Genomic DNA, 14,305 nt, shown 5'->3' with positions numbered 1-14,305 from the left:
CATGATTTCATAAAGAACAATTGAGAAGTTATGTAATTGTATTTGTAATATGGGACAGGAAGAATTTTCTTTCTCTTTTAAACTTAAAAGAGATCATACCATTCATATTAGAGAGAAGACTTCAGTGCTTGCTGATGGCATTCTCTCCATTCTTTCTTCCAAGACTGTGAGTCTCATTTCATGTGTCCCCATTTACAGGAGTAAAATTAGCATGTTATCCAGTCACCATTTGGCTCATGACTCAATGTCACTATAAAAATCATTTTAGCAGCTTCATAGGCCCAACTTCTTTTAGGATACACATCTGTGTGGAATGCTTCAATTTGTTTAATATAGGAGACGTAAGTACATACTTTTCCTATCCTCTTGCAATCTGTCTAAATCTGTAAAATCTGTTAAGGTAAAATCTTTTGGTTTATTTTTGCAAATAATTTGTCCATATGATATTTAAAAAGGTAAAGAGCATAAACAAGGGGAAGACCAACATGAATCATGAATCTCAGTTCAGAAATCCATTATAGAAATGAAGAATTTTTAGAATACCAATATACTGTTTCTTTTCTTAAAGAGTGAGAAAGTAAGATTTTTTTTTTAAGAAGGGGGAAAGAAAAAGCAAGCTTGTTTCTTAGTTATGAATTTTTCTTGGATTTTTAGATATCAATATTTGGAAATTTATGTTTTATAATTTAATTAATCTAACTTTAAATGGTGCATTTAAGTAATAAAATGCTTTTTCTCTCTCTCTCTCTCTCTCTAATCAGACTGTGAATATTAAAATAATTGGCTGTTTTGTATAACTGGATAAAAAAATAACATTTTATCTTGTTTGTATCCAGTACTACCATTTTGTGATATCTACAAAATTCTAATTAAAGCAACATAAACAGGAAACTCTAGTGAAGCCCACTTTTGGTCAATTTTGCAGGTTTTATTCTGATTAGTTTTTTTTATAAGGCCATGTGTGCTAATTGCTACTCTTTTAAACGTCTACCAGCTGCTGATATTTATTAGATTTTTTTTAAAACTTTTATCATTATTTGGTAGGTATCAATCAGACATAATCATTTGGCAATAGGTTCCCCAAAATATCTAAGCAAAACTACAAGTCATTATACAGTGGAGTATTCAGTGTAAAAGATATTTCCGGTCTCTGATAGTCATAGCACTAAACTGAAGAGCTGTGTCTAAATGTTTAACTGAAAGAAAAAATAACATAGCTACCCCTGCATGTAAAAATAACTCTTTTTGAGCACCTAAGGGGAATTCACTAAAAGAAATATAATCATGGAAAGAGAGAGAGAGAAAAAAAAAGAGAGTTCATAACATCTATATATTTTGTCTAAAAATACAATTGTATTCTTCATTCATGTATTTATATGTATGCTATTTGTCAGCTATTTTTCTTTTTACTGAAAAATAAGTCTATTGTCCGGAGAAATAAAATGTAATAAAAATGAAATGCTACTTTTGTGATAACTATTATTATAATAATAATTATAATGGCTACCATAATTGAATGTCCAGTACTTAGCGTATCAACCTAGTAAATATGTTTCATAAGTGCTTAAGGAGAGGAGAAGTTTATAGTAATAAACTCTTCTCACAATCATCATTAGTGTCTTTCAATCCAATTGACAGCCATATATACACATTTTAAAGGTGAGCACAGTATACATTTACATATGTCATAACCCTATTTCTTATTTCATGTTCATGTTACTTAAGAGAATACCATGTGAAAATTCAAATTAAGTTGTTGGCTCCCCCCTTTATAAATAGAAATACTGCCAGGATCTTTTAATATTCCCAGATATACAAATCATTACACAGTATACATTCTTTTTAATTCATATCTTCTCATGGAAAATGTCACCACTTTTTTCTGTCTCATTCTTGACATTTCAAATCTCCTTCAAACTACTATTAGCAAAGTGAATAAGATACTAAACCCCCACAGGCACATGTATTATTATGACAGTCTACCAAGAAAAATGATAATGGCAAAAAAAAAAAAAAGGATTTTGTTGCAAAATACAGTACCTTTTTATGCAAAACCCATCAACCTGGGTTAAGTCATAGTTCTGTGTATTCTTTAGCAATCACTTACTATTTCTGGGATTTATTTTCTTCATCTGAAAATGAGGATATTTTTGCATACATCATAGCATTGTTATCAGATGGGAAATAATACCAGTTGTGCTTTTTTAAAAGCCTGAGTTTTAGGGGCGCCTGGGTGGCTCAGTTGGTTAAGCGTCCAACTTCAGCCCGGGTCACGATCTTGCGGTCCGTGAGTTCGAGCCCCGCGTCGGGCTCTGGGCTGATGGCTCAGAGCCTGGAGCCTGCTTCTGATTCTGGGTCTCCCTCTCTCTCTGCCCCTCCCCCGTTCATGCTCTGTCTCTCTCTGTCCCAAAAATAAATAAACATTAAAAAAAAAAAAAAACTTTTAAAAAAAAGCCTGAGTTTTAAAAAGCCATAAAGAGACTAAGAGTGAAAGACAGTAACAGTGATTGTGGGATGAATTTATTCCTGTAACTCACCTTTCCTGAAACTTTTATGACATAACATTTATTAGGTTGATGTGCATGTGAAACTCTAAATCATCAAAGTAATGTAGAACCTAGATACTGTGTTGGTTAATTGGTGGTAGAGTAGATAATGAAAATATCTTTATAACTAAATAACATTAAACTACTCCAAGGTCAAAATCTTTATCCAAACTCATACCTTACTCGCATACAGGCAATCTGGTAAAACAGAAAAAGTAAACTGGGACTTTCTAGACCTTCATTCCAGAACTTAACTAACTGTTAAGTGAAGACGGTCAGACCATAGAACTCTCAAGTCCTCAGATTATGTACATGTGAAAATTCTGGATTTTTAGGATTTGGTAATTTAGTATAAACAGGGAAGAGGGAGGTTCTCTGTGGCTACTAATGAAAGATGTAATATATTTCTTCTTCATTGTTCAATTCTATGCAACATACTTTTATCTAGCACTGACTTTGTGCAAAGGACTCTACTAGGAATTGTATGTAATTAAAACATTAAAATGTAGTTCCTGTCTTGTCAGAGCTTGTGATCTGTCTAGAAGAAGACAGTGCTACTTAGAATTTAAGTGCCTTGTACAGGCACAAATCAAGGCCAGTGGGAATGCCAGCTGAGGAGACAGGGGAAAGAAGACAGAGAGAAGATGGCATTTGGCTGAATTTTGAGGGCTAAATCCATTTCACTGAGCAGATTTGTTAAAGGAAGGCATTCCACGTGGAATAACAGACTTGAGCAATACACCAGCAGAGAAGCTCTGGAGAAATAGTGTATGCTATTCAGCAACATACAAAGTATGAGAGCTAGTAGTTGAAGTTAAAGCAACAAAAGTGGGTTCTTTCCAGATTATGGAAAAACTCAGCTATAACCCCAGGACGAGCTTTTCCTGTTTTACAGAAAGTAAATATGAGTGACATCAAATAAAAATCTATATGACTTGGCAAGTTATTAGACATGGATATCAAGTGAGAGAAATAAGCAAAAGTATGCTCCAACACAGTGTATTGGTGAGGCCAGTTTACTCTATTTGTGTTTTGTTGTTGTCTTTTTTATTGAATTTGAAATGCTTATGCAAAACCACGTGAAAATACCTATTTAGCAGGCAGTTGACCTTGTGTGTGAGGAGCCTGGGAAAAAGAGATGCATACTTTTGCATTATCCCTAGTGAGGAATCAGAAGCCTCAGGATTAGATGAGTTATTCAAGTTAGAAAGAAAAAAAAAAAAAAAAAGGTCAAGGACTGACCTAAGTTCCTATAAAAATGTCCCCTAGGAAAAGAAATTTGTGAAGAATACAAAAGTCAAAATAGGATGAAACCAGGATAGTAAGATGACAGACTGTTTTATTTGTTTGTTTGTTTGTTTATTTATTTCAGCACCTATCCACCAGGTGCCAAACCAGGATAGTAAGACGACAGATTGTTGTATTTATGTTTGTGTGTTTGTTTGTTTGTTTGTTTGTTTATTTTATATCAGCACCTACCTACCATGTGCCAAACATTGTGTTAGGCTCTTTAGATACATGATCCACATAAATTCTCATAGCCACCTTGAGAACTAAGTATATTTATCCCAGTTTATAGATGAAACACTAAGTACAGGAAGATTAAATATAGCATAACAACTAAATGGAAAATCTAAATTCAAATACAGATAGCTATAATAATACTTATGACAATACCTATAATAATCTTGCCTCTGTAGTTTGCTGTATGTGCTAGGGGAGAGTTTCAAGGAGAATGTAACTGGCAATGTCATATATTGTAGAGAGCTCAAACCGGATGGGCACTTGCAAGAAATTTTATAATTAATCAGTTACTTAATGTTAATACAGATCATTTCAAAGTAATCTCCATAAAATATTCTACATAAAAGCCAATGGAATATGGCACTTCTAAAGGTTTGTTCAAGGAAAATGAGAAAATAAAAGTAGCTGAACCCTTGTGAGAAGTCTAATAAAGGAAAGAGATGGTAGTGCAAAGAGTTATAAAGATTGAGAAAAGAATGTTTGGTTAAATGATTGGTTTAGTTGTTTTGATTTTTGTTTTTTTTTGTTTTTGCTTTTGTTCTTGTTTTTTTTTTTTTGTAAGCAGACTTGAACATGCTTACAAACTTACAGGAGAAATCCAGAGGAGAAAGAAGACTCAAATTATTGAGGAAAAAAAATTATGGATGGAGCAAGGTCCTACAGGAGGTGATAAGAAACAGAATCAAGAGAATGCCTTAGAAAGAGAGCGGCTAGTTCATCTAGAAAAGAAAGAATAGCGTTTTACAGAGAAATGTGTTTGAGACAGGAAGAAAGTTAAGAGAATTTACAGCAGATGTCCTACATTTTCTCAGAGAAAGAAGATGCAAAATCATCTCTTAAGGCAGGGGGTATCTGGTTGTGTGGCCTGGGAAGCATTTGGAATCCTTCCCACAGAGAAAAGCATAAAGGAGGAGTCAACTAGAGGTGAACAAAAGAATTTCTGAACAACCAAGAGTGTATACTAATAATAGAGTCAAAAATTTCCAGTTGAGCCAATTGGCACAATTTTGCAACTTTTTCTGGTAACATTTAGCTACCCAGGTAATGAGATCAGAGAAAGTGCACCATGCTGTTTTCCTAGGTGAGGCTTAGGAAAATCAAGGTGAGAGTAAGTCAAAGGGATTCTTGAGGCCAATAAGAAGTTACATGAAATGGTCAGCAATTGATCCAGACTGGACCTAAAGAAAGCTAAAAAAAAAACGTTAAAGGAATTAAAGATTTAACCAGTGCGAAGAACAGATTCATTAAGAGTAAGAGGGGAAAAAATGGTAGGTGGTTATGGCCACAAAGGGAATCTCCAAATTCATAATTTTAGAAATGCGATAGTTTTGAGTGATCATTGTTTTTACAGCTTCACTTGAGCTGTTATTAACTATCATGCCATTCAGCTGTCCCATTACTTATTAGAAAATGGAAGACCAGGAGGTCATGTGATTTTCAAAAGTCACTCCATGACTAACCCAGGATCTTTTGGGGAGCATTTTGAAATTTTAATAAAATAATAACCATTAAAGCATATTCCCTTACAAAATAATGGTAGGTATAGTGAGTGACTGGAAAGCAATGTTATCCATAATATAGTCACAGTAAGCATGTAGTATACATATATTTCCTATTTCAAAAGTGTATTATGCTATTCCTCCCTCTTTCTTGTTTCAGCTTCCTCTTAAAGAAGCAAAATGTAACTTTTCTCCAGATTGAAAGAACAGCTCCTTCCTCAATATGCTTTGGGGAACTAAACCTAAAAGAATGTGCTACTTACTGACTGCCATCCTAAATTACAGTGTAGATGGCATCAAGTTATTTCAGAGTGCCAGTGTGCATGCCCATGATGATGTATGGGGTCCACCATTTTTGCTTCCCCCATATTTCTTACATTTTGAAAATATTCCTTTCTCTTGACTATTGATGAGTTTTTAATCTTAAACTACAGTAAAATGTAATTGGAATGTTTAGGAATAGGAGTGAAATTATGTTATTTTCAAGTTCTGTTTCAACAAATTAGTACAACAGAAGTTTATTGTTTTATATATTACTACCCATTCCTCTTTTGACCTTTAGGGAAGGACATAAATTTAAACAGAAAATATTAAAAGATTTGCATTTGGTGGCCTTCTGTTAATACACATATCATATTTTACCTTGAAAATATTTTTTGCATTAAGTCTTTAATTAAGTATGTGTATCACAAGTTTGGGGAAACTCACTTTCATTGACTCCTTTTTAAACTTGAAAATTTTATTTCGAAGATTCAGTCAAGAAATATTATTATTCCTCTCAAACAATGACTTAACAAGGGGGACCATAAGGGAGCTGTTCTCCTGGACTGGGGGCAGTTATTTGGTCACTGACATTGATTAGACTTGCTGGTTAATGGTGCTAATAAAAAGCAAACTGAATTTTGGTCATTATCATTCTTAGAGTCTGTAGACAGTGTAACTTGCATTCTGCTTATGTCTAGGATGGACCACTTCGATTCCACCCCCAATTTTGGTATGCCATTGATCTCAAGTTCTCTCTGGAGTTGAAGACTGACTAAAGTGATATTAGAGAAGGAGAATTTTATGATCTAAACCAATACAAGTTATGGTATTCAGGCCAAATCTGCTCTTACTCCTATTTTTGCAAACACAGTGTGTTTATCACATGTATTTAGCACATTTACTTTGACTACTTTTGCATTATAATCACAAAATTGAGTAGTTGGAATAGAGACCATATAGCCCTCAAAGCCTAACGTATTTACCGTCAGGCCTTCACAGAAAAAATTCCCTGACCTTTGATCAAGAATTAAAGCATAACTTGCTTTTTGAACATGAAAGCAAGACAACTATTTAACATTCATATTGTAGACCAGTAAGCTAACAAGCATCTTTGTTAAATGTTATCATCGACCAACATTATATTTACCTATTAGTTTTTCTTTGTTTTGTAGTCCCTGCTATGTGGATATTTGTTAGCAATGACTGATGTGGAAACTACATATGCAGATTTCATTGCTTCTGGAAGAACAGGTAGAAGAAATGCAATACATGATATCCTGGTTTCCTCTGCAAGTGGCAACAGCAATGAATTAGCCTTGAAATTAGCAGGTCTTGATATCAACAAGACAGGTGAGTTGTTTGACACACATCTCTCTATGAACATGAGATGATTTGTACCATTTCACTGCGTAGGATTAAAACATGAAAAACTACCTTTGAAAATAATTTAGTAGAGTTATAAACAATCTTAGACAAGATAAAAGTCAGGGACTAATCCCTTAGTCACTCCTATTTCATTTTCAGTGACTTCTCTTTATAGGGTTCCCACTCAAATGCAGAATCCTTAATCTGATTTTACTAATGCAATGAATAAAGCACATGGGTTTTAAAAAATCCTAATCTCGGGGCACCTGGGTGGCTCAGTTGGTTAAGCGGCCGACTTCAGCTCAGGTCATGATCTCACGGTCCGTGAGTTCGAGCCCCGCGTCGGGCTCTGTGCTGACAGCTCGGAGCCTGGAGCCCGTTTCAGATTCTGTGTCTCCCTCTCTCTCTGACCCTCCCCTGCTCATGCTCTGTCTCTTTCTGTCTCAAAAATAAATAAACGTTAAAATTTTTTTTTAAATCCTAATCTCTATAAAAGCTCTGAAATTTCTATGTAGAATATTTAACAAAGTTGGAGCTCCTACCTTTGACAGTATTGGCCACCTATAACATTTCAAATAACCACTTCAAAGGAAAAGGGTCTCCAGGATCAATTCTATTGAGAATGGGAGTAAAATAGTTTGTTATATCAATGTGTTAGGTAATAAGATCTTTCAGTTTTCTTTTCTTAATAGAATGGGTTTGTGGAAAATTTGTCTTATTATTGGGCCTTGGCGCTCTTCTTACCCAAGCAATCTAACTTTACCAATGGAAAAGTAAAGCAAATATAGATGTCAAAGTACTTCTGAGTATTTAAATGAATCCCAATAGTTCTTTCATCCATAGCTTTTGCAAGTATTAAAGCTAAATGTGTTTCTCTGACAAATCTTGTGCAAAAATAACCTTTAAAATTAAAAGAGGAGTTCACAATTAAGGAACCACAGTGTTGTGTACGTGAAAAGTCAGCTTCTGACTCATGATAACTATTCAGTACTTCTTTGCTATTAGAATTTTTATGGCAGAGCTTTCCAGTTATTGGAAAACTGAGTCAGAGTATATGTTAATGAAACAGCAACATTACCCTAAAATACCTAGGGACAGTACCTTATTCAATGGCTAAAGGTCAGCAGGTCACAGATTGGTCTTTTAAAATTCAGATTGAAAATAAAACTTAACATCACCACCTTGGAATATACAGACCTATGTATACTTTAGGTTTTGTTGTTTCCCTATTATTACTACCAGAAGTTACTTCAGAAAGGATTTAGGGAATTATTGCAATTTGGTGGTATGAGGTAAGTAAAATTTTTTCTGTGGTCTTTGAGAAGTTGCTAATTAATTTCTTTTATAAGATTTATATTTTTATTTGTATATTAATATTCTGTTCTAAGTAATATACATTATTTTTAGCCACTCCCAATATATTCATAGTACAGTTACATTTCTTCTTTTTCTCCTCACTGAAATTGAAACTCAACAGCATCAAGACCTTTCTTATACAAGAGAATATATTAACTTGGTATATAGCAAATGAAATAATAAACTGATAGTTTATATTAACAAATATAATAAAATAATTTTATGTTTTATATTTTTAAACAGTTTAAAATAATTCAAATACCATTATGCTTCTAAATGTCTTCTTTTCTAAACATTTCTAAGTGTTAATTGCCATTCTCCAGGCTCCTGAAAATTTTTCTGTTTCTTTTTAAATCCTAAAGTCCAGAATCAGGCAAAATATAAGCGGTAGTAACTTTTTTTATTATTCTAAGTACAAAGAACTAAAAATAGTAACTGTACAACACTGACATATAATGACAAACGAAATATCAGTAGCTGAGTATTGTAAGGGACTTCCTCTGTAATTCATGAGTGTTTCAACTTCTTTTTAATTTATACTCAACAATATTGCTGTCCCATGTTTACCATGACTTGTTAAAAAGCATCTATTTAGCCACACCTCTGTAATTGCAGCATTATGCTAAGAAGCCCTGGGAAGTGTCCCCAGACACCCAGAAATCACAAGCCTCATGGGAGCCAAGTTCCTCATCTTGTATTTATGCAGTCACTTTCATCCTTAAATATTCTACTGTCTTGCATCTGCCCTAATTTGACTTCATTCCTTTGGTTATTAAGAGCTTTTCCTATTTATCAAGTTCTGGTTGCATGCTAATCTACACATCTCACATTCAGGCCATCTGCACATCTTGGGAGGTTGTTCATTGTTGTAATAATGAAAGTAGTTTATGAACATGATTTATAATATATAATGTAAACCCCGAGAACCCCTTTAGAACAGAATATATCTATATAAGAATATAGATATAGATATAATTTATGTACTGCTTTTAATTTCTGGAAGTATGGTGTATAGTGAAATGTTTTGTGTATACTTGTTAAGAGTAAAAGAGAAATTGCCTTTCAACATTTCCATCTAAAGAAATGGAACAGTCCACTTACTTCTATCCATTTGAATTATGGTAACAAACATTTAGCAAACATTGATATAATTTACGTTATTGCAACGCCCAAAAATATTTTATCCACTAATATTTATTGGTTGCTTAATGATGAACTAATACATGCAAACATATGAATCTTTGAATCAAGGATTGCCTACAGCTTGTAAGTTTGAACTTTAGATAAAATTACCTAATGTGAAAAGAAAGCATTATTTAATTTCCGTGCTTGCTATGTCATGAGCTGAGATTGCTGCTGAGGATGCTGGTTTTATTGGCATTGTACATATGTTCTATAAGGGCAGACCAGAGGCCATGATAACTGTTCAGCAAGGGACCGACCAGCTGACATAATGTCCTTTCATCCTCCACTGTTGCTTTTAATTTAATTAACTAAACCTCTGAGAAATCAGCTGGGTTATCAACAAGTACTATAAATAATGGAAAATGAAATTTTTAAATATTTCTTAAAATAAGACAGGAGTGAAACGGTAGAGTTGCTTCTCATTTCTGATTTCTGCCTAAAATCACTACTGATTTCTGCAATCTGTGAAACTATTAAGTGCCATCACCAGACCTTGAGATTTCCTGGCTATTTATCAAAAGCATAGATGATCACTAACAACTATAAAAATTGAGTTATTATTTTGTGCTGTCCCAAGTTCTTAGCATCAAAATTAGCCAGCCCTTGAAACTCTTATACTGTTTTCTTCATGAGAAATTGATCACCAATAAAATATACTTGTCTCTATAGAATTTATGACTTTTTGAGTATTTCTGAAATTTTCAATATGATATATTAAGAGTTGGTAAATATAAGAAATAGCTTTTATTTGCCTTTACCCTTTTTTCATTGTTTCTTACAGAAGGTGAAGAAGATGCACAACGAAATTCCACAGAACAAAGTGGGGAAGCCCAAGGGGAAGCAGCAAAATCTGAAAGCTAACACCCCACTTTGATAACTTCATCAACAGCTGACAATGTCTCAAATCTCCAGGCCTGGCTGGAATGAATTTGTTCCCAAGAGTGAAAAGGGGGGAAAAAAAATGGCTGTGCTGCATTGTAGGAATCTGCTCATTGTCATATTAAAAATGGGGGCAGAGGCTGTGGCTGCAGACAGACTTTTCTCTACCTCTGTCTTTAGCAATGGTTGAAATCATGTGGCTTGTGTTTGGATGTCATTTTTGTATGGATCCTTTCACTTGACCATATGATAAAATGCTTGTAGAGAGTAGCACAGACCTAGATGATGATTCTTCCTGTAGCATCTGGCCCCTCACAATGTCAGAGGATTTAATTGTGTTTAATTGCAAAAGGTTGGTTGAACCCCAGAGTTTAAATATCTCTGGTCCAAGTATTCACCCAGTAAAAGAACCATCCAGAAAGCACTGTTTTTAGCATTATGTATCTGTGTGTTCCTGCTGTGTTATTTACACTGTTTTGTATTGTACAATATAGACACTCAGCACTGCCCCCTTCTTTGATTGCTTATGACAAACAAAAACAATGTACGTTACTGTGAATTTTTATACCACTCATTTTTAAAAGGGCTGCCTTTTTCCTTCTCCACAGTATGGTGGTGTACACAGGATAGATCACAATTTTTTTTAACTTAATCTTTCCCCTTGATTCACTGTTGATGGATTAAGTCTAACCAATTCATCAAGAGTCCTTTGCTTTATTAAATAGGCATTTGAAAATATCCATTAATGTGAATTTTACTTGAATTCAGTCTGTTTGGTGTCTGCACAGACCAGAATTCAATCTGCAAATTTTGTTTTATTTTCCATTGGAGAACTTTTCCCACTAATATACATTTAAAAAATTTTTTAATTATGAGGATTTTGGAGAATCAAGATAGTGGGAAAGAGAATACAAGATAATTCTAAGAACAGGAAATATTTTGTTCTTATGGAATCAAATTTCTCAGTGCTGTATGGTACTATTTAAATTTGGAGGACAACTTATCTGCATGGAGCTGTAACAGATGGAAAAAATTATCTTGCAATCATGTGGCCACCAATCACAAAAGTAAAGCCCTTGCATTGTGTTTTCCATGTCTTTTTTCAGCCCTATCAGATACAAATGTTATTATGCACTTTTTAATGTTTGTAAACTTTTACTAATAATTAGTGTGAATTGCATTCTGATACAATAATAATTATCATTAGAAGCTAACAAAATCCTCATTAATATTGTTGATAGCCTCTGCTGTGTTTTGACATCATGGTTCTTATGTGGAAAGTTTCTGTGAGCTGTGTAATCCCTCTGGTCAGTATTATAAAATCACTTATCAGTGGTAATAAATAAGGAACCAGTAATATGCCAGTGGCTCATGGATTACTGGACAAATAAGTAACAGGAAGACCCTTTATAATAAAGAGCCCAATTAATTATCCTTGAGGTCTTAGATAGAGTCCCATATGAAGTAGGTTAAGCAGAATCTCCATAGATAATCTCCATGGACATAGTGGGAACTCAGCTCTCCTCTATAGCTGCATATAGGATGAAATTTACAGTATGTTCCAAATGAGTGGGATAAGGGCATGGGTATCATTTGTCCTCAATCATGTATTACTAGAAAAAAGTGTCCATAGGGTGAGTCTCTCAGAAAATAGAAGGAAGACTAAATATTAGAGTACTTCATTCTAACCCATTAAGGTCCAAAGTACCCAGTTAAAATTCAAATAAATCCACCTATTAATAATCTTACAAGTGGGAAAAGAGGTTCCTGAGGCTTTTTTAGACAATCTCTCATAGTCCATTTAAAACATCCAACCCATAAAATCACTCTTTCAACATCCTCATTTACTATTCTCATAGCTTTCTTGTGAATCTAGGTAAAGTTCTCTCCATCCTTAAAGTTGTGGAATTCCAAACTGATTTCATGTAGTTTTGTAAAGTTTTGGTAAGACTAGTGCTGAGTGTATGTGGAGAGTTTATATTCCTATGTGATATATTATTATTAATGCATGTGGTGTCATGCTTGTCTTTGAATATATAATAGTGCTAAATTGCAAAGTCATATGGAGCTTTTTGAATTATTTTGACCTCTTACTGCTACTTTGTCTGCTATATTCAAACCCAGAGGCATTCCCAAGCTGGAAGATAAAAATCTACTTTCCAAAATGCCTACAACCTACAAATGTTGCTCAGCAAAAGTTCAGTGTCTTCCAAATTGTACTGTAGTATCTTTTTCTTGCAAGTCAATAATATACATGGTATTGAATTTTTAAGGAGGAAAGGGTGGAAACTAAGACATTAGGTTTGATAATATGCACTTAATGCCTACTAACCAACTGACATTATGCTAATAACTTCTCAGCACATTTTCTTCCATTTAATTGTTTCTCAGACAATTTGATTAAAAAGGTAGTACTATCCCATTTCACAGATTAAGAAATTAAGTCTCAATAAACTATAACTTTTCCAAGTTTAAAAAGCTAATAAATGATGAAATTAAGATTTGAACCTATCTTGGTCTCTCTCCAAGGAGCTTTCTACTACACATGCCATAAAACTAAAGCCAATTTATACAGCATATTTATTTATAAGGGAACATTTAGAGATGAAGTGGTTCATCCTCCATTGTTTTAGAGAGGGAAACTGAGTCTCAAAAGAGGGAATTGTCTTTCTCAAGGTTACCTAGATGAGTAATGACACAAATGTGACTAGATCACAGAAAGTGTACTTTTTTTTAAAAAAAGAAATTCAATTAAATTTATTTTTTGTGTTATACTTGCCCCAAAATATTTTTCTGGCATGCAGTCTATAAATTTAACATGGTTCAGATTTTTTTATGTCCCATGCTACTCGCTTTGTTTAATTAACTAGAAATATGTATGACAGTTTCAGTTTTTCAACTCATTTGCAATAAGTATGAACTTGTCAAATTTACCTTTTATCAATTGTAAACATCCTATGCCAACATATTGCTATCATAATTTATAGAAATGTTTTTCCAATAGGTAATAGGCAGCCTTCAATTTTTAGGCAACACCCCCAGAACTGCTCACTATAAATGCCCTACACTTGAGTCTTACTCAGACACAGTAAAAATGCACCATTTTAGAAGATGAATGAGATTGCTCTTTCTCTTCAGAGAAGCAATAAAGGGTAAAGAAATGTAACTGCCAGGTAGCCAAGCTTCTGAGTGAAGCTTGTAGTAACAGGAAGACAATGTATAGTTACCAAATAAAAATAAGAAAGCATCTATGATTTATGATGTCTTAATAGGCCCCAAATTGTTCTTTAAAGAGTGGCAGTCTCTGAAGTCATTGTGAGCTTGTATGACTTTTGTATTTAGTAATGTTGCATGCTCACATATTGATATTAAAAGTAATACATTTTTTTCTGAAATGTGCATAGTCTATGAAGAGTATTTATTGAACATACACTATGTATTTGATCCCGAGAAAGTGCTGCGAGTGATAAAGGAGAAGTTTAAAGCCTTCCTGTGGTGGACATACCGGCATTCTAGCCTCTTTTTCTGGGATTTTACTCCAATAATTTTTACCGCCATTCCACTCTGGTGGCCCACTTCCTGGACTTCATCATCTGCCAGACCCAACTGTTAAATCGTAAGCCCCAATATCACTCCTATCGTTCTTACTTGCTCATCTGTAGGGCAATAAAAGATTTTCAGTCAGAA

At 34.0% G+C, this 14,305-nt stretch overlaps 1 protein-coding gene across 3 annotated transcripts in view; it reads left to right on the top strand.

Annotated features, from left to right (window-relative positions):
• Positions 1-14,017, top strand: part of PKIA (cAMP-dependent protein kinase inhibitor alpha) — a 94,470-nt gene extending 80,453 nt beyond the window's left edge. For 2 of the 3 annotated variants that reach the window (XM_030303970.1, XM_030303971.1), the window contains exons 2-3: positions 7,006-7,183; positions 10,521-14,017. In XM_030303970.1, coding sequence (XP_030159830.1) covers positions 7,033-7,183; positions 10,521-10,600 — 231 coding nt within the window. In that variant the 5' untranslated portion in view covers positions 7,006-7,032 and the 3' untranslated portion in view covers positions 10,601-14,017. Of the gene's footprint in view, positions 1-274; positions 342-7,005; positions 7,184-10,520 lie in introns of those variants that run through there. The other variant, XM_030303969.1, reaches the window with a different exon arrangement.
• The last annotated feature ends 288 nt before the right edge of the window (positions 14,018-14,305 follow it).

This window comes from Lynx canadensis, chromosome F2 (genome assembly GCF_007474595.2).
Source record: "Lynx canadensis isolate LIC74 chromosome F2, mLynCan4.pri.v2, whole genome shotgun sequence".
In the NCBI taxonomy this organism is placed as follows: Eukaryota; Metazoa; Chordata; class Mammalia; order Carnivora; family Felidae; genus Lynx; species Lynx canadensis.
Note: the sequence above shows the minus strand (reverse complement) of the source record. Positions and strands in the feature narration are given on the sequence as shown.